At 39.7% G+C, this 21,729-nt stretch overlaps 2 protein-coding genes across 2 annotated transcripts in view; one reads left to right on the forward strand and one right to left on the reverse strand.

The window, feature by feature from the left end:
- Positions 1 to 1,574: 1,574 nt before the first annotated feature.
- Positions 1,575 to 3,816, reverse strand: LOC127364239 (uncharacterized). The gene is made up of 2 exons (XM_051401632.1): positions 3,170 to 3,816; positions 1,575 to 3,020 (listed from the first exon to the last, which is right to left on the reverse strand). Exon 2 carries the CDS (start codon positions 2,800 to 2,802, stop codon positions 2,134 to 2,136), a length of 669 nt encoding a protein of 222 aa, XP_051257592.1. The 5' UTR covers positions 2,803 to 3,020; positions 3,170 to 3,816; the 3' UTR covers positions 1,575 to 2,133.
- Positions 3,817 to 6,197: 2,381 nt separating this feature from the next.
- Positions 6,198 to 21,729, forward strand: part of cblb (Cbl proto-oncogene B, E3 ubiquitin protein ligase) — a 69,145-nt gene continuing 53,613 nt past the window's right edge. The window contains exons 1-3 of the mRNA XM_051401506.1: positions 6,198 to 6,451; positions 7,701 to 7,878; positions 8,815 to 9,065. Coding sequence (XP_051257466.1) covers positions 7,711 to 7,878; positions 8,815 to 9,065 — 419 coding nt within the window. The 5' untranslated portion in view covers positions 6,198 to 6,451; positions 7,701 to 7,710. The remainder of the gene's footprint in view (positions 6,452 to 7,700; positions 7,879 to 8,814; positions 9,066 to 21,729) is intronic.

Raw genomic sequence — 21,729 nt, forward strand, 5'->3', positions numbered from 1 at the left:
AGAAAGTCAGGGTCTGAAATGTGAGGGAAACAGTGAGTACAAAATAAAACAGGAAGGACTAAACATGAAACACTAAACATGAACATTTAACTAAACTAAAACTAAAATTAACACACTGACACAACAATATGACAACTGTAGTTTTAATGTCAAGATTACCATACCAACAAATAACTTTCAAAGTATTCTTCCTATTGTTAGCACAGACACGTGGAGCCAGGCAGCAATTGTGACATGAAATAAGGTAAACACAGGTGTTATTAATGACCAGGGGCGCCGCCAGGAATTTTGGGCCCCATGACAAAAAAATCAAATTGGGCCCCCTCTGCGCAGCTGTTGTCACCACATCTCTAGGACCTAACTGTCCCATCAAAAGCTTTACATAACTCTAATTAAAGGCTTGCAACTGTCTTGCTTCTTGTAGTTCAATACTAGTACTAGCACAATATTTACTGCTGGTGATTTGTACATGCATGCAGTCTGCATACAGTATGCAGTTCACTATTTGATGCAAGATTAAAAGCAACCATAAAAAATGTGCTAAAGGCCATCTTTTACAGTCTCAATGTATTTTTATTGTAAAATTTCAAAATGGAAAATTCTCTTAACGAAATGTATTATTAATTATTATTATTATTATTATTGTCCAGCATCCAGTACAGACAGTAGGTTGTTGTTTTTTTATATTTTATTTCATAATGATCATTATGTGAGAAAATAATTGTTATTAATGTGTTTGAATTTCTGTCATTAATAAATATTTCATTTTCTTTTTGTAATGGTAAAAAGAGCAAGAGAGACAGAGAAATCCCCACAGACTCCCTGCAATGATGCTAACTGGCCTGTCATTGAACACAATGTTGCTCAGCTTCTTCACTGGGACGGGGAGGGGTACAGTGATGGGGAGACTGGGGTGCTGCTGACTCATCTGTTGTTAAGTCTGCTAAAAGGGGCAGGGACAATGATTTAATATGAATATGTTGCTAAACGTTTCCCTGAACTGATTAAATGGTGATTAAATGTAGACTAACACTAGTCTGTAGCTGTATCTTATTTCACTATGGACATTAAGCCAACAGGTTAATACCACTCACAGACTATAGGGTACCACCTTTCTTGGTGAAACACTGGGTTACAGATTGACATCCTTTCCTTTGTCTTTCCTCTCTCTCTTTTCTCTCTTTCCTTTTTTGAAAACCAGATTTTGATTTACTAGTTAACATTGTGATCACTGTAGTTCTGGCCATCTACTGACTGCAATAAACACCCTCACTGATAAGTGTGCTAAGGTAGGACCAAACCATTTCATGTAGATACAGGGGGGTGGTTGGTCAATATGGATGTTTACTTTTTGGTCAATGTGGATATTTAACTTTTACTGCCAAAAACAAGTAAAAACAAAGAGATCATTAATTTTATTATTATATTTGAATTATATTTACTGTATGTAGGAAAAAACGATGGTGGCTGTAAACGCACAAAAAACTGTTTATTTTCAGACAACACAAACACAACAACACAACAACGATTCTTCATTTCAGGTGATTATACACTAATGAAAACATACCTATGAATATTGTATTCAGTTTCTGCCAATAGATCCTCCTAAATGTTACACACTGGACCTTTAAGGTTCCATTCCATTTAATGTAGCAGAGCCTTTCCAGTGAGCCAACATGCGCAATAGCAATACCTTAATTAGTATCACTGGTAACATCTGTGTTTACCCTACTATTATGTGACAAAAAGCTTACAACAAAATAGTTAAAAATTATTTTTTAAAGTTTTCTTCGCGGTCATCATTCAGCAGTTTCTTTGAAAACGGTTCTTCAGGCTCCAGTACAAACTCACAGCAGAGTCTCGAAGCTTTGGAACATCACTGATTGACCGACTGACACTGCAGTGTGCTGAGATAAGATAAGATAAGGTAAGATATACCTGTATTAATTCCCTCGTAGGAGAAATTCAAGTTACACACAGCAGCATTGGGGAATATAGTACAATAAAAAGAGTACAGTGTACATACAATAGTATCACAATAAGAATATTACAAAATATTATAGAAAATATAAATGCAATGCAAAATATTTTAAGCAGCTTGACTAAAAGGAAACTAAACTGTACATGTGCAATTTAAGATAAATAATATAGGTTAGGTTGAATTAAAACCAGTCTTTGTCTGCGGGGGTTGGAGGTACTGGGTGCTGTGGCGTTGTGGAGTCTGATGGCTGATGGTACAAACGAGCCTCCAAACCGCTTTGAGGCTCGGGGCTGGGTCAGTCTGTAGCTGAAAGTGCTCCTGAGCTGCCTGAGCTCAGTGTAGAGAGGATGAGAGGGGTTGTCCATGATGGCTTTCAGCTTCCCTCTCATCCTCTTTTCAGTCACAGCCTCCACACTGTCCAGCTCCATCCCCACCACCGAGCTGGCCTTCCTCACCAGCTTGCTCAGCTTGTTGGCACACCCAGTGCAGATGCCTCCCCCCCAACAGACCACCGCAAAGAAGAGGACACTGGCCACCACAGACTGGTAGAACATCTGTAGTAGCTGAGTGCACACGTTGAATGACCTGAGCCTCCTCAGAAAGAACAGCCTGATCTGTCCTTTCCTGTAGAGGGCCTCAGTGTGATCCGTCCAGTCCAGTTTGTTGTTGAGTGTCACCCCCAGGAACTTGTAGGTGTCCACCATTTCTCCCCTCTCTCCCGTAAAGCAACTGTCTGCCTGGTACGCAAACTGCAGAGGGTCCAGGCAGTCACATACCAAGGGTCTGAGGTGCTGCAGAACTAGTCCCTTAAAGGTCTTCATAACATGTGACGTTAAGGCTACAGGCCTGAAGTCATTGAGAGTGCTGGGTCTTCCTTTTTTGGGGAACAGGAACAATGCAGGAAGTCTTCAAGATCTTCAGCACCTTATTCGACCTCAGGGAGAGGTCAAAAAGATGCTTGAACACACCTGCCAGTTGCTCTGCGCACACCTTCAGGACCCTCAGGTTGACGTCGTCGGGACCACTGGCCTTATTTATCCTGGTTATAAGTATACACACTATGTACTACTGTATGTACATTTTCTTTGTTTTTTAAGAGTGACGGGTGATAAATCTGTTCTTAAATGAAAAATGATAATAAGAGAAGAAAGTAATGCCAAGAGGAGAATAAGAAGATGATCCACTTACATTCATGTTTCATCATTTTGAACTTTCATCAGTTCCTGTGCTGAGAAAGGAAAAGTACTTAAGAAACTCTAATTTCTTTATTTTGTGTGTGTGTATTATTATAAAATGGCTGTAAAATGACTGATATAGGGTCTAAAATGTGTCTGTGAAGCTCAACAGTTTTACATAATTATTATGGCAATTATAGTTATTGTAGTCATTTTATAATTTTGATAGTATATGTATGTATTTTTCTAAACTTTATGACTGGTTTAGTCTTTTGTTGTAATTACTGTTTAATAACTGTAGAAATAATTGTTTCCTGTCTACTGTACATTTTTCTGACACCCACACGGCTCTTTCCGGTACAACACTGCCCGATTGTTCACAGTGAGATGAGAAACGTTTTTTCGTTGGGAGCGGCCCTTCTCCTGTCCCTCTCCTGTGCGGCCGTGTCAAGAAACCGCACGAAGCAACAACTACACAGGAAGTAAGGCCAGTTTACCTCCAAAATAAAAGTACAAACTGTCTGCATTTTAGGATGTGATGGGAAACAAACACACCGTGCAGTTGGAAGTGGGGTTCATCATCAACATCAATGCAAGTCCTGTAAATAAAATGTATACAAAAATGCGAGGCCACATATTTGTATGTGGTATGTAAAACCCCCCAAATACAGATGTATTAGTAGTGTTTTCAAAGCTGCAGTAGGTAACTTTTGAAAAAAAAGGGGTTATTTTGACAATACATAAGAAAAGATCATCTGTAAAAAGAAATAATAATCTGGTTCCTCCTCCTACTGACATTTGTAAGAATCGACCGGGCCTGGATGAAAACAACCAATCAGAGCCAAGAAAGACAGAAAGACAATTTGGGTTGGAAGCTTGAAGTTGATTGTTGAATAAGACTCAACAATCTTTCTCAGCACTAGAACAAGCCAGAGGAACCTGATTACCTGCCTCATGCACTACTGTCAGGATATAGTGAAACTTTTAGCAAATATCACAACTGCAGTTTTAATGTCCAGATTACCATACCAACAAATAACTTTCAAAGTACTCTTCCTATTGTTAGCACAGACCACATGTCTGTAGCCAGGCAGCAATTTCGACATGAATAAGGTAAACACAGGTGTCCGATATAGTGAAAGTTTCAGCAAATATAAAAAAATAGAAATATTATTATTTATTATTACCTACTGCAGGTTTAATGACACATTTGGTATGTAAATAGTAAATGTGCATATATGTGCAATGTGTAGATGGTTTAAAAATAATGTACCATTTGAAATTGTGTAAAAAAGATTGTGCTTATCCCTGGGCCACTGGCGTCTACAGAATGTGTCCAGAGGTCGAAATATGTGACAATTTGCATGTTGTAACTTTTCAGAATTAAATTTCATTTAATAACAAACGTTTAACCAATTGGAATATGTAACTGACAATCCCAGGCCATTTTATTTATTTTTACAAGGTCTATAAATAGAAGATTTGCATTTTTGGTAACAGGACTGAGGTTTTAGCATCTTTGTAGAAAATTCCATGAAATGTAGCCACATGGTATTAATGCTAAATCTACCAAAACTATCTTAAAAAATATATAAAAAGATGATGACATTGAAGAAGTACAGGACAATATATCCAATATGGACAATATGTTGACATGACAATATGTCCAAAGATAGGCAGATAGACAATGCAGTGAGAGAAGTTACTTTTGGTCTGCCCATGGTCTTCAGAAGACTCAAATGATGCTACTTCTTGTTGATCAAGTTACTTATAAAATACCCCAACTTTTTAGAGGGGGGATGTCAGGGTAACAGGACTGAGTGGAATGTGTATTTTAACAAACATGTTATTAATTTCCGAGTAGAACATGTATTTTATGTCTAAGTTGGAAAAAGGGGCAATAATACAAAAAATAAGATAAGTGAAGGATTTTAATAATTATATTCCATGATGGTGAAGTGTAGTGTAAGAGTGGTTATATGCTAAATCCTATTTTTTCAGTGTTTTCGTGAAGGTTTCAAATAGGAATTAGATCAAAGTGCAAAAGACATTGCTTAATTATATTATAATATATTATTATTATATTCATGGGTTTCATGTATGCATGTAATGTCTTAAGGTCAGAAAACAACAAAAATACATAAAACATTATGTATTTTAGAATAATTAAAAAGTTCCCCTCCTCCCTTTGTCCCCTGGGGGCCATCAAAAAGACTATTATGTTGAGAGTTGGGACCGGAGGTCGCTCCTCTTCCTCAGTCTGTCCAGCTTGATGTCAGTGACAGCCTCACAGAGCACCAATGGGTACCGGGCTGGTCGTTGCTGTCATTGCGTTGGTCGGTTCCTGGAAAATATTGCTTCATACTCCCATTGACCCTCCTACCGCTGGAACAGCTGCATCAAGCCAGACAGCGCACAGACAGACACAACAGGAAGTAACCGGGTGTCCTTCAAATTAAAGCTGCAGTAGGTCATTTTTATAAAATATATTATATAGAGATATTAATATATGGGCGAAAATAGCCAATCAGAGGTAAGAAAGACATTCCCAGGGGGTCAAATACAGACGCTTTGGACCTCTGGGAATGAGAACAACCAGCTATCTTCAAGCTTTAAACCAAAAGCGTTTTTCTATTTTCCTTGGCTCTGATTGGTTGCTTTCGTTTAGGCCTGATTCTAGCAAATACCATTAAGAATGAGCCAGGGGAACCTGATCTTTTCACTGATTATCTGTCTCATGTAAAACTGTCAGGACATAGTGAAAGTTTCAGCAATAATGACAAAAAGCTATCTTTCTAAAAGTGCCCTGATGCAGCCTTAAAGGAAAGAAACGCACCACTATTAGGTGGAACAGAGAAATGCTGGGGAGATTAGAACAGCACAATTAACCTGAACACTTAATGAACACGACGAAGTTCAATAAAAGCAGAGGTTATACTTGAAAAATGCTAATTTAATGTAATGTATAAATGTTTATCAGCGGAGGCTTTATTTTGAAATGCGCAACCGGATGTGGCGTTTTATATAACAGCTAACTTTCCACTGATGTCGCCGTACAAAACATAGTGTACAGACCTCCCTGCTCCGTTTGTCTAACTCCTCCGCCAGCAGCTGGGGACAGCTTTTATCGGGCGGCTGTGGAATATGGACGCTCTGCAGTGAGGGGACGGGATTCAACGCGCTGGACACTTTGTGCCACTCTCTTCCTCCGGACACTTGGACACTCCTTGATTTCTGTGCGCTGGATGTGGACCGAGTTCAGCGGGGATCCCAGCAGACATTCCCAGGCGGGTTGGTAAGTTAGGACTTTGTGTTGTTGTTTTTTGATCGATCCGTGTGTGTTGAAAACAGAGGCTGTACGGGGATCTGTTGTTCTGGGCTTCACAGGCTTGTGCGAGTTGCTGCTCAGGCAGAGTCTCTTATGAAATCAACCCACAGGAAACAAAATGTATGCTTCTAGGATGGTTCTTTAATAAGAGCAAAACTCTGAACAACAGCAGAGTTCCACACGGTATAAGCATTGTAAACTAACAATCAATAAAAACACCCAACTGATAAACACATTGAGTATAAGCAGTTGGATTTGTGCAATCTGGCTACAGTTTTGCAGTTAAGTCATGAATTATTCATGAGTAAATGACAGGATCATCAGTGGCCATTAGCGTGCGTAAAGGCAGTGGTTAAACTGCCATGTTCAGGACCAAGAAGACCTGTGAACACAACAATGAAGCCAAACCTGTGTTAAAGCATTTTAACTGTGTAGATGAAGGAGGATGACACTTCTAATGGGAATACTGCCACATCTCTCATCTCTCATAAGCTCTTGTAAATATAATAACACTGAAGTATTCCACTGGGGGCCCTCTGGACAGCTTCAGAGACCTCATGGTCCTTGAGCCCCCTTCACAAACAAGCCTGTTCAGCATCAGTCAAAGGAGACCTTTCAGGTTTCTGTTGAACAGTACTGAAGGGAGAAACAGTGATGAGATCGTAGGCCTAGTTTTGTTAACGAACCAAAAAGATCCAGCTCTGTTTTTCTCAATGTGAGAGTTCTGTTCTGTCTGAAAACACGGACGGAAAATGAACAAATATAATGTATTGATCTGTTGTGGCCATATTGTAGATGGCTTAAGTTGAATAAAAAAGACATGTAATGTGGCACAGTAACGTAATGTTTTTACGTTCAAATATCTTTGTTTGGTGGCTTTTATATTGATATATGTGATCGCCTATGATTAAATGAATATTTTTCTAGATTACCCCGATTCCATAACTGACTATATGTAGATTGGCACATAAACAGTGAAACAGTGACCTATGAATACAAGAGTCATTCTTTTACATTCTCTCATTGGGATAACCTCTGCTCAAAGAAATAATAGTGAAATTCAAATATTCCCTGTTTTTCTGGGCATCCCCTCCAGGACTCCTGGGAATCCTGAACCCCATGTTGAGAGCCACTGCTCTAAACATATGATGCATGTATTATTTACCATGTAACTGACAGAAAATCACTGACTGCACTCATTCTTTTTTGGCCTTAGTGTATAGGAAATGGCGACCGCTCTGAGTGGCCGAAACCCTGGCGGACGTGGACCAAACCGAAATAAGGGTCGGATTTTAGGCTTCATCGATGCCATCCACGATGCTGTAGGGCCACCGAAACAGGCGGTGGCTGACCGGCGGACTGTGGAGAAAACCTGGAAACTGATGGATAAAGTTGTAAGTGCTAAACCCGTCAGGCCTGTCTGCCAGATGGTTGTAGGAGGTCGTTACTCTAGACGCGCATGGAGAGGTGGAGCTAATGCTAATGGGATGCACAATTGTTTCCTGGTCATATTTTGCACATCTCATTCACATTCACACACCAGTGCACAGGGAGCAATTTGGGGTTCAGTATCTTGCTCAGGGATACTTCTATGTGCAGCAAGAGGAGCTGGGGATCGAACCAACAACCTTCCGATTACTGCACAACCCGCTTTACCTCCGAGCCACAGCCGCCCGCCAGGTAAACGCGACTGAATAGAGGGACGACAAGGTGTTATGGTGACCTTTTCAACTCTGTGCTGAAGACTTAAGGCATCCACTGTCAACCATGTCATGCTAGCATGTAGGGGGCTAAATTACGCTCCAAAGTTAGGTAAAATTTTGCTGATGGGAAAACTGGCATGGCTGTTTTGAAAGGGATCATTCAAGGAATCACCTCTGACTGAAGAGTCTCCCCTTTACACTTTACAGACCGCTTTATGCTAATCCCATGCAGTTTTATGTGTTTTTCTTGCGTGCTGTATTTAAAAATGTCTGCATACTGGGGTCCATAAACGGTATGGGAACTGCATTAATTGGGTATGGCTAGACAACTGAAACTCTTGTGGATCAAATGAGTCTGATTATATTTATCTGTGATGATGTCAGTCCCCATAGTAGCCATTTCATTGCAGTGAGACCAGAGAGCTAGTGTGACCTCTAGGAAAGCCACAAGCACAAACTAGTCCGAGGGCCTCCAGAGGATGGATGACTTTCCTGGCTAAACTGACACCCACTGATTTCTCACCATATTTAAGTTGTAGCGTGTTACATCATCCAAAGCTGAATGCCCCCCACCTACCCCCATCCCCAACTTCGAAACTCATTCTGGCACCACTGTCTTTGCCACAGGTTCGCCTCTGCCAAAATCCCAGACTCCAGCTGAAAAACAGTCCACCATATATTCTGGATATCTTACCCGATGCCTACCAGCACCTGCGGCTTATACTGGGCAAATATGAGGAGAACCAGAGACTCACACAGCTCAGTGAGAACGAGTACTTTAAAATCTACATCGATAGCCTTATGAAGAAATCCAAACGGGCCATCCGGCTCTTCAAAGAGGGAAAGGAGAGAATGTATGAGGAGCAGTCACAGGACAGGTAAGAAACCTTTAGTTGTTTTGTTTTTTATTTTATGGAGGCGTGTGAGGTGACAATGACTGTGCTCATGGAGTACAGAGGGTAATTGTCTTGACCTGCCTTGACCTTTCACTGGAAAACCACGTTCAAAGCGATGCAGATGCTGTGACGCTTCCCAGGAACTATGGGCAAGAGTTAAAAAGACAGTCTGACAGCAGTTTTGTTGTTGATTTAAGCAGTAAAAGTATTCTTCAGGGTGTCTACAGAGTCTTACAAAGTCTAAAATCCAATAATCTGAATTTTAGACCTTAAAGCTGCAGTAGGTCATTTTTATAAAACTGATTGTAGTTACAGTTGCTGAAATGTTCACTATATCCTGACAGTAGTACATGAGACAGATAATCTATGAAAGAATCTGGTTCCTCTGACTCCTTGTAGCTTTCCTAATATTTGCAAGAATCCACCGGGCCTGAATGAAAACAGCCAATCAGAGCCACGAAAGATAGTTGATTGTTGAGTCTCATTCCATTCAAGTATGTTTATATCTTTCAGAACAAGCCAGGAACAGATTATTTGTCTCATGTACTGCTGTCAGGACAAAATATTTTTTTATGAAATTTACCTACTGCACCTTTAAAATGTCTTCTATAGGATTTTAACAGGTCTTAAAAATAGATTGTTAACGTTACTTACGTTAAATTTGCATTCTTCAGTCACAAAAACTACAAAACAAACTAACATGGAACCAAAAACAATTTTCCTTCATATCCTTAGTAGTTTTTTGCCAGTGTGGATATAAAATAGGTCTTAAATTGAACCCGCTGAAACCTCCAGAAACCCTGTTCTTAGTGGCAGCAATTCTGAGGGGATGCTATGTTCAGGCCCCCTAGTTCCGTGGCTGTGTACATATGTATTCTCTTTGGGCCCATCCCCAAATCCACAGCTATTCATTTTAGTAACTTTTCTGGGCCCTCTGCTTTTCCTGCCCTTTCAGAATATTATAAGAGACAGGATGTGAGTTGTGTTCCGGCATCACTGTGCTTGCTTTCTCACTCAGTGACAAACATGGTCACAGAGGCAAGACAACAGAGTTTAAGTTTCAAACTGCAGTTTCCATTAGAGTTTTTATTTTGTTTTCATACGTTGCTTATGGGAAATGTGTTTTTGTGAATGTTTCATTTCACAACTTAATAAACTACATTTTGTCTCAGAGACGGTGTGAATCAACCTTCCATTGCATCAGTTACATCAGCGCTTATCTGTCAGTTTTAGAACTGAAACAGTGGTGATAGTGAGTTAGAAAATGATTACATGTAATATAATCCAACAATGTACTGTGTTGATCCCAGCCGTGTCACCATTATGATAGTTATTAATACCTTAGCATTGACAGCAGAGGTGCCGTGATGACAGTGATGATGATGATGGCGATCCGAAGTGAAAGGTTTGCCTAATTCACCAGGGTTACGGGAAGGACAGCCCGCAGTTCCGTCCTCTCCACAGTCCAATTTGCAAAAGCTGCGACATATCAGACGCAGATTTGGTTTGCGGCCTGTAACCTCCTGGCATGTCGTCTTCACTTAAATCAGCTCACTGCGATCATGACGTGTCAGACATGAGCCTGACTGACTCAGATTATAGCGGGAGTGGGAGGTGAGGATGAAGAAGTTGGGGGGAGAAGAAAAAGCAGGGGCACATTCAGCAGAAAATAAATGTTGCAGTCGTTTTTTTGGTTATCTGTGTAAAGCAGCCGCTGCAGCTCTGTGTGCTTTATCTCACAATGCATTATATGGAAAAAAAATGCATTTATGCACTAATGTGACATTGCTGTAGTACTGTGATAGTGAAGTTGCTGACATCGCTGACAGGAAGTTTGCCATTATTGAGTCAACCCAAATGTAAAAGAGCTTTTTTTTTCAGCCATTTCTTTTGGATTATCATGATGAGATTTGCTTGGAGCTTGCACAATTTCCTCCTTAACAATGACCTAAACACATTATGATCACTTAGTATTGACTGGAGCAGGGGATGTAAGGAAAATGAGACAAGATGAATCTACTAAGTAATAAAATTGTATTGGATGATAGTAAAGGACCCTACAAAAAAAAATGCCTCCAAAACAGCAGACAGTGCACTGCCTCACTGTGTTTTTTTTCATACTGTGTCCAAGAAGGAGGGCAAATCTCCTAATTTCTGTCATTTATTAAACAGTTTTTGCAAGAGAAGAGCTAGAGATGATTAAGGGTGTGAAAGGCTCCAGTGATTCTCAGGAGCCATGTGCAGAGCGGAGGGAAAATCCCCATGCACTTTACATCCTGTTCATATATTTCCTCTCCTCACCCAGCAGTTTTTGATCTATCTGTGTGTACTCCTCATTTAATTTTGTTCTCTTCTTCAAACTTGTGTTACTTTTTTGTCATCTCAGTCAATTGCTTCATCGCCCCAAAGCCCCTAACAGACTCTGCTTGTGCTGGCTTAAGTTATCACAGTAAAAACAACATCTTTAAGTCTCCCTCCAGTAAAAAAAAAACAACTCTTCTGTCCCTACAGTGTGCTGTTTGAATGCTGTCTGTGCAGAGTTTGACTCTAGAAGGATGTTTTCACATTCATCTGCTGAAAGTGGAAAGATTCTCTGTGCTCACTGAAAATGATTTTTTTGTGGAAAAAACATATGAGACACACATTATTGTTCCAAGCAGATATTTGTATATGTCTTAAAGGTCCATTGTGTAAGATTTAGTGGCATCCAGTGATGTAGTTGCAGATGGCAACTTCCTCGCTTCACCCTCTCCTTTCAAAAATGCTAATGCCCCTATCTAGAGCCAGTGTTTGGTTTGTCCATTCTGGGCTACTGGTGTTTCAACATTGCAGACTCCGCCTGAAGAGGACCCACTCCCTCTGTAGATAAAGAATGCCTCATTCTAAGCTAACAAAAACACAAAGATTCTTATTTTCAGGTACAGATTAATGAAAACATCCTTTGCCAATAGATCCTGTTACACACTGGACCTTTTAATACATGACTGGAGGGGATCTTTAACAGCATATAAACACCACAAACTGCTGCCATACTTAAAGTAAAAGAGGAAACATCTGAAATGTTTAAAATGTTTTGTGTTTCATAACCAAATGCCAGAGTTGAATCACTTGAGTTCCTTTTGATTCAGTACATTATAACTTAGCAGTTTTCATTTGTCACTTCCATAATATTTCAAAATTCAACCAAAAACTGCACCTCACTGATAAACATCCCTACCCTCCGCCTCTCACATTTTAGGCAGGTTCAAACAAGCATACATGTCACATCCCCTACTTTTAACATCTTTCATACTTGCATTAGATGTTAAGAGTCATGCAGGATGTGTCAGCAGTCCTGATAGATGGCCTGAATTATTTTTGTTCAGCGGTGAGAGAAGCACAGTTGTTAAAGCAGAAAGGAAAAGGCCCAGCCTCGTTACCCTTCCTGCTTTAATGAAGTCTAAATGCAAATAGGGGATCTTTTGGTGCCACTGGTGGCCACTTTTTGATTTGGTGAGTGTGACCAAATTACTTAAAACATGGCTGAATATTGACTCGACGCCTCATTTGTATTACAAAAAGTTGCAAAATACAGTAGAGTATCTAGTCGATGTTGCATTACATGGACACATTATTGCATTACTGGTAGAAACAATATCGTATGACCTCTCCTGGATTTGATTTCCTTATTGACTGGTGTTATTACATTTACTTCTATTACATTACTGTGAGCTGTTACATTGTGGGCAGGTGTAGCTGGACGCCACAAGCATAATCTGCTAAAGGAGGCTGAGTGTGTTTTAGTAGCTCCTCACGATCTCTCATCTCACACAGACATATTTACTACTCCTGTTCACGGCTGTGGTGCAGTAATTTATTATAAAGCTTTACCGAAACTGGTTTTAACGTTAAGATGCAACTACATCGGTACTTGGACCCCAGGATGGATGTAAATGTGCCATGAACCAGTAGATGGTCCGATTCTAAAGTTATAAATTGGAAGCTTGGCTCCCTGGTATTTGAGAAAATATATGTACTTGAAGGTAATGTCACTTTTATAGTATTGGCTTGGAAATATGGAAAATAAATGTCTACATTAAAGAAATGTTAAGAACTATATCAGACTGCATCGAATCAAATCTCACTGAATTGTTCCATATTAAAATACAATGTCCCTGAATCATATCGTAACCCATGTATCTGGATACGTAAGGGATAGATGCACCCCGCTACAAATACTAAAGTGTACTTAGTTGTGGTTTTTGAAAAAGATTATATTTTTCCTCCTTTATGCTTTTTATGAAATTCATTTCACATAGAAATAATCCGTTATCACAGTGGCATTTTCCTTATTTAATTATACATACTGGCAGTTGTTAGATGTGAGTCAGGCCACAGGGTAATTCGCTTGTCATAGCAGAAGTTAACCTGACACAAAACAGAATAATACAATCAAAGCTAAAAAAAAAAGAAAGAAGAAGAATGCTGTTTTCACCCCCTCAGTACAATCACATAACACTGGCAATGCAACAAAGACTGTAATCACTATGGATTCCATTTCTACCTTTCTTACAAGTCTAATCTCTAGGCAACCAAAGCCCACATAAAGCACAGTTTTTCAAACAGACCTTGTCAAATGTTCAGACTTGCACTTGTTTGCGCATACAGTTACACTTTGCCAACATATCCGTCTACATGAGAATATGCTCTTTCATACTCATATTTACTGCTGAATACTTTTACTCAGTACTCGTTAACTCCTTGTCAAGAAGGATGGATTATGAGACAGTGGGCCCCTGGGCGCAGGCATGTAAAAGGCCCCCACCCCCTTACTGATCAGGAGCAAGACGCCCAGACGGATAGAGACACAGAACAGCTACAAAGGATGCGGCTGTGTCTCTTTGTTGTCGTTTTGCGTCTCATTCAGTGATATTTTGCATGTGGCCTGTTCAGTTGTTGGAAAGGTTATCGTTGTGTAATGTAGGTGAGTGTGTGGGTGGGTTTTCTCTGTAATATAGAGGGGAGAGGGAACAAAAGGGATTAAAAATATCCATCCTTTTGTAACATTTATCAAATATGTCTGTCTTCAGTTTTAAAACAAATGTTTCAAATGGGCGGTCCTCAACATAACCCTTACGGTGGGTTGCGAGGCATCTCAGCATGTAATACTGTGAAGAAAAGTAAGAAAGTGAGTAATTTGTCAAAAAAATAAGCCTTTTAAGGATGTGTGCTTGTTAAAAATGATTTTAAATAATACATAAGACAGACAGAATAAACTTCTTGCCGTTACTGAGTTCACTATCTGGGTTTATTATACAGTTTTTAATATAATCACTTCACTAGATTATTATCAGTAGTTGGCAGTGCTGCATCAAGGAAAGTAAGGCTCTGAAGTGGGAGGATGTAAAGAAACTCCTCAGTCCTTTTTATCAGGGAGTGGATAAATAATGTTTTACACAACACACAATATCCTCTGACAGAGATGCATGAAAGGAACAAATTCTCTTTGAGGAAATGGCGAAGTGATCTCACATCTGGTATCACATCTGTCTCTGGGGACATGGGTACCCATATGTGGCCTACTGTGTCTTTGTGGAAGCCTGTCTAGCACAAGTCTGTTTCATATGCTTGATTAACTGCCGTGATCACCCCCAAACCTCTCTTCGGGGCTGTTTCAAGCCATCTGATGTCCATGAGTCACACCCCACCCCCCAGCTTTTTTTTTACCCTGTCTTCATTGTCCTGGTCTCCGCATCTGACCATCTGATCCCCCATCTATCTCTTCCATGTGCTGAGAAAGTATGTGATACGAATATTAATTAGGAAATTAAAGAATGGGAAAATTGCAAACAGCTGTTCTTGAGTTTTAAAATATTGTGTTGGAACTTCCTGTTCTTACTTTAAATGTCCATGTCTCTGTGAGTTAATTGTCTTTGACCCTCGGGGCATATTTGCCACTTAAAGTAAGCCTGAAAAACTCTTGTAGCCTCTTTTGAATCAAAATGACCCTTACGTGAGTCTGCAGGCTGTTTTAAATTAAATTAGGCAAACTGGTTTCTTTGACAGTTTTTCCAAAATCCTTTTTTAATTAAGTCTTTTCTAGAACAAAACCCTTGGCACCATAACACCTTGGCAGTGACTGAAGTCCTTCTCTCTGTGTTAGTAAAGCGAGAGCAGTACTGAACATGTTGAGTGTATACTGTAACAGAAAATAACTGACAGAATATTGTAATTTACTATAATTAAAACACAGTTTTTAATCATGTCTAAATTTACAGAAGAGTGCTGTTTTCGTTAGATTTTTATTATTATTGTAATAAAATACACCATCTGTGAAATTATAGTAATTAATGCTGCTTTGATAGGTTAGCAATGTTCATACACTAATACAGTGGAAAACATTTATTCAGTCTTTTTGTAAAACTAATCTGTCATTTAACAAACAAATCCATGTAAAATTACCCTAATTTTAAAACCTTGCGTTATATTAAACTTGAATTTAACAGTTTAATTGATTAAATAAACAGTAAATATCTGCATCTTTTTACGTGGAAAAAAGGAAATTTACATATTAGTTATTTTATATTAGACATGTACATTTGCAAACTTTTTTTGTACAGAATAAGTCTGTAAAATAAATGGGAAAAACCTGTAAATTTTACAGTGTAGGAAAACTCATCACTTCCTTATTTGGGCTGAGGAAGGTCGATCTGTCATGCATGTTGGCAGCTAATGGTCAAAACAGCTAAACTACTTCTTTATTCAGCCGGATTAATATTTTCCGGGATGAAAACTCCTCTCAGGAGAGAGACCTGCAACCACAGCAGAAAATGACATTGACAAACAAGAAAGATGTGGCTTCATTACTCACCGCTACAAAGGATCAATTTGGCGCATGGGAAGTCATTCACAGAGCCTGAGCTGTAAAACAACGTTGCTCTTGAAATGAGATCTCTAGCTCAGCTTTAGTAATAACCCTGCCTTGCCCTTTACTAAAGGTTGGGTCTTTTTTGTCCAGGGTGATCCCATGAAAGACACACTTTCACAGTATATCAATTAGCTTCAAGTAGAATAATTACATAATTACAGCCCTACCACTGAAGTGCTCATTTGTTAGTGTGCCTGCTAGCGGTTTAAATGTTGTTGTACTGTCACAAACAGTGCCTTTTATCATAGCTCCATGTTATATTACTGTGTTTATTTCAGCTGTATTACAGGCTGTGCAGATGATTGAATTGTATATATTTATGCCATTTATCCTTTTTGCTGGACCCTTTTACAAACACATTAACAATGTGATTATATGTATTTTTAGCCTGTGCAGCTGCACTGCGATGCCTCTCATGCCCTTCCACAGCCACAGAGCACATCTGAAGTGATTTGCACAGCAGAGCGTTTTATTGCCAGCCTGACAAGCGTGGCTTTAGCAGCTTCCTAAAGTGATTGTTCTTTAAATCAGCCGGATTAGAAGTGCACTTCTTTTGCCAGGAAGCAGAGTGTTGCAGATATAAGACAATCTGAGCTCCCCCCTCCTCAGTTCGTTGTGAATAACCCCTGACTCCCGGTGCAGAGACTCACGCTCTGCGTTTTCTAACTTTTGGCTGTGATCAACGGCAATAAATTGTAACAGAGGTAATTTTAGCGTTAAGAAAGAATGAAGAAAAGATCCATCACCTACAGGAATTCTATTCCTAGAGCCGATCCAATATCTAATTCACATATATCGATCCACGTACCCATCCAGTTTCTATAGTCTGATGGTTTTATGGTTTTAAAGCCCATAGCCAAAATTATGTAATTTATTACTAATTAATTAATTAATTAGTAATCGGATGGAATCTATGTTGAAAATAGTATCATATGAAGACATGAACTTGCCATAACATTAGACAGTTGGCAACTGATATTTTAGTCACGAAACACAGAAAAGTAAGACAGCAACTTGTAATATGTGTAAAGCCAACACTCTGCAAGTTCTGCATCGTACAATACTACCATTCTAATTAGGCATCTGCAAAAGTTAGCAATGACGACAGATGGCGTTAGGGGTTAAATGGTAAATGGACCTGTACTTGTATAGCACCTTTCTAGTCTTCCGACCACTCAAAGCGCTTTTACACTACATGCCACATTCACCCTTTCACACACATTCACTCAGTGATGGCAAAGCCCATCGAACAGAAACTAACGCATTCACACACTGATGCACGGCATCGGGAGCAATTCGGGGTTCAGTATCTTGCTCAAGGATACTTTGACATGTGGGCCGGGGATCGAACTAACAACCTTCCGATTAAAGGACAACCCACTCTTCCTCTGAGCCACAGTTGGGTTAGTAGGGTTTGGGTTTAAATATCCAATTCTGTTGTCTGATTGGAACTTAAAAGTGGATTGTGCATCTCTATTTAAACCAAGGCTTACTTTTAAATCTTTTTGATGAGAAGTTGAGCCACTGCGGGTTGACAGGGGTTTACTATACCAAACAAAGTCATCATTCGGAAATATTCATCAGAAAAACTTTCATCAGAAATCATGACCAATGTTCTTATGAGATCTAAAGTGCAGCAGTCCTTTCCAGTTGTTTTTTGATATTGAATGAAAAAGATGTGTTGTGAAGATCAGACTGTAGAGAGACTTCTAACAACTAGTTGAAGCGTGCTTCAGACACAGACTAATGTTCCCAGTATATGAAGAGTTTACTGCTGGGCTGAAATGGAAAATTGCTATTATTGAGAGAACACCTTACATTAGACTTAAATAAATGTGCGATTAAACCTGAAAAAGTTGCTGGCTCCATCACTGCTGTCGGATATCTTCTGCTGTTGGCTATCTTCTGCTGTTGGCTTTGCTTTCTACTTCAGTTGCTTTCCTACTTGCTATGGTTCCCTCTGCTGAAGCCTAAAAGTGGTTGATGTTAATGTTTTCCTTAATGGAGCCCTTTTTTTATCATTAAGCAAACTGACTAAGTGACATGTTTTATGGATATTTCATATTATATTCAGTGCATAACAATAACAGTAGAGAACAACTGATAAACTGTACAATGAAACTAAACAGTGAACACAAAAGTTGCAGGAAGATTGTGCAAAATGAGAGATTCTGATACATTTTGAGCTGATTATTTCCTGTAAATATTGATCAGAGATGTTTTTAAAAAAAATTTAACAATAATATATACTTTTTTTTTTAAATACAATGTTTTCTTATCATTGTCAAATCAAATAATTGTATACACTTTAAAAATAATAATTTCATTTAGTTTTCTTCACAGAAATGAACAAAATGCCAGCTGTGTCTATTTTCAAAGTTGCCTTATACCACTTAAAAGGCTTTGATGACCCCGAGGTTGGTAACCACTGCTTTAGTGAGTTTGGCAGACAGAATCATTCATATTTTTGAAAAGTTTCTGTGTTTCTTGGACATTGGCTATTGTAGAGTCAATGACACCGCTGGATTCTACTTTGTGTGTTTTTAATTTTTTATTATGAATGCCTGATTTAGTTACCAATGCAGGCTGTAGGCAGCTGGATGGAAGTGATGTGGCTGAATTACTGATCTCAAAAGACAGGAAGCGTTTCCTGGTGAATAATCATGCCACATTTCACACTGTCGGGATCGCTCCGCAGCAGCACACGTCTTTTATTTAATACTAGCTGTCTGTTTATAGTACTCACATATTTATTCAATACTTTGTAGAACAAACAGGTTGTACTTTGGTTTGTAGAGGCAGCGTGTATCACCTTTAATGTGGAATGTGCTTTGGTTTCAGTTCTGTAGAATGATCTGGCACACGCGTCCTCACATGTTGGTACGTCACAGTGAGCAGTTGCGCTTTGAAGTGATGATGTCACACGTTCCCATGGAAGCCTTTAAAGGCCCGAGCCCGGCTGAGATGAGTAAGCTTCCCGAAAGTAGAACCATCTGGGGAGGAAGTGGAGCACCAGAGGAGGAAGCCAGAGCTCTTCAGTCAGGAACCAAGAGGCTCAGAGCACGGGGGAGGTGTATATATGTGTGTGTGTGGTAAGGGTCGTTGCTAGGCTTACTCACTGCGCTCTGACTAAGGTTTTGTCTCAATCTGCTGACACACATGATATGGAATGGACACGGAGGAGTGTTCCCTCCATGACTCGCTGAGCTTCAAAAAACAAATATTTCTCAAACTCACTCATGACATTTACTTAAACTGCTGTAACCTAACAAAGGTTACAAATACAGCCATAATCGCCTCCCACTCACACCCACACATACAGATAGAAAGTGCAACAGAGTTAGACAGATAGATGATAATTTTATACCATCATTTGAATGTGACGGTTGTGACCTTTCTGTGTGGAGTTTGTATGTTCTCTGCGCTATTAAGCCTTGTTTCTTCCCACAATTCAAACATGTAGATTCGGTGTAAAGCCCAACTAATACTGGATATTTCAGGCCAAAACTCTACGTGTCTGTGCATGATCTGATACCACATGATTTCTCAATTTATTAGCTTCACAACCATTTTTTTCCCAGCTCTGATTAAGCTAGCTAAGTGTCTGTTATTTGACTGATCATACAGGGTTGGTAGTATACAGCTGTTAAATTGGATCAGTACTTAGTATCGGCTGATAAGCAGTGTTCAGATATCGGAATTGGTATCAGGAAGAAAGATATGGTATTGGAACATACTCATACTCTTATTTTGAACCCTGTGACATTGGACAGAATGGACAGTGATTATCCTTTAATCAAAGGAAATGTTTGGCACACAGTAACTTAATACTGTTTAATAGTATGATGATAAAAGTTTTACACATAGAACCATAATCCAAACCCTAATAAAGTCTAGGACAATATGAAAGGTCAGAGTGGACTGGGCCTCTTCTACCAGAGGTCTTCTATCAAACTCTCACCATTAGCCAGCATTTTGACTATAACCGTCTGCTGCCTACTATGTCTCTATTTCTGGAGATAGGGAGGAAAAATCTGTTATTTCCTCCATCTCACCTATCCATTTTACAATCAGAGCTTCTGAGTTGTTTCAAATGAATTGCTTGTAAGAGCTCATTTTCCCTCCTCTGTCTTTGTCTCTCTGTCCTAATGGACGTGTTCTGAACCTCTATGGCAAATGATGTGTCTGAATAATTGATGCTAATAACAATCCTAAGAAACAATTAAATGAGCAACTCCACTGACTGAGTGCTCTTCTCCTCCCAGTTTTCTTCCATTTTCTGCTTTGACACATTGTGTTTTCACCTGACCTTCCAATCCACCACCTCTCCTCGTCACCCAGTAGGCTTAGCTTCACACTCATCACGGCTATTTGTTCTCTGCCAGCTTCCATCTCTGACCTCTTTGGCTCACTCAGTCTGGTGGCAGCAGCAGCATGTAGGAGATCTGATAGACATCTGTCTGATAGTCCCTTTGTGAAGCCATTACAGTCCCTCATGGCCAATCTGCTCTCATTGTATCTCTGCTTTCAGCTGCATGAACACACCCAAACACACACACAGAAAAACAAGACTGGTCCCTTCTGGCACTATTGGATCAAAGCATGTAGCTTATTCAGGTCTAAACCTTGTTCTAATGGCCCCCTTACTCCCTGCCTGCCTGCCCTCATACCCCAGCTTTGACCTTTGACCTCCACCTCCTCTTAATCATAGATATCTTCAATCCCAGACAACCCCTGAATCTCAAGCAGGTGTATGGTTTAATCCAACCCTCTCCCCTCTCTTGCCCAGGAATTACAAAACATTGTCATTGTCTCCCCTTTGACAGCCTTTTGTCCCCCATATGGGAGAAATTTTGCAGTTTATGATTTACTATTGATTTGTGTAACTGTCTACTAACCTAAACCTAAGTTGTCCTTGGAAACTGTTTGTAAAAGGACAGGAACGTGTAAAAATACTCAGGTTATTAGATGAACCAACTGTCCATCACCTTCTATCATGGGTGTACCACTCAGATCAATGAACTATATAACGCTGTCACACTCTTAAGCCAGTTGGGAGAAGAGGACAACATATTTTCCATTGAGAAAAGCCATCAGTGGCAGTCTTTGCTCTTCTTTCAATGAAGAAATACTTTTTGATAACCGCAATAGTTAAATATCACGCTATTGATAAACCAAGCTAATGGGATGGCAAGCCACCACTGCAACTGCATGTGACGGCGCAGCATCACACCATGTTCAGTATTTGGTTTTTAAAAGTCCAGTGTGTAACATTTAAGAGGCTCTGTTGGCAGAAATGGAATATAATATTCATAGGTATGTTTTCATTAGTGTATAATCACCTGAATATAGGAATCATTGTGTTTTTGTTACTTTAGAATGAGCTGTTTTTATCTCCAGACACTGTGGTTGCCTTCCATGGAGTCCGCCATGTTGACCCACATGTTTCTACAGTAACCCAGAATGGACAAACCAAACACTGGCTGTAGATAGGGCCTTTCATGTTTTTTGCGAGTTTTATATCCAGTTTTTCCTACAGACTACGAACACACAGCCCATTCTCATTCCCAAAGCGTCAAATACTGACTCATGTGGTGTTCAGCTAGATGGCACTAAATCACACACACACACTGGTCCTTTAAGACAGGAAAGCATCGAAGCTGTAGAGACTCGACACAGCAGAAGTGTTGTCTGTAACGCAGTCACCTCATTTCACAGCTCAGGATTACAATACCACAC

Source organism: Dicentrarchus labrax, unplaced genomic scaffold, assembly GCF_905237075.1.
Source record: "Dicentrarchus labrax unplaced genomic scaffold, dlabrax2021, whole genome shotgun sequence".
Classification (NCBI taxonomy): Eukaryota; Metazoa; Chordata; class Actinopteri; family Moronidae; genus Dicentrarchus; species Dicentrarchus labrax.

What these genes read in the sequence shown, in the direction of transcription:
- LOC127364239 (XM_051401632.1), bottom strand. Translation starts at nt 2,802, where the DNA reads ATGAAGACCTTTAAGGGACTAGTTCTGCAGCACCTCAGACCCTTGGTA.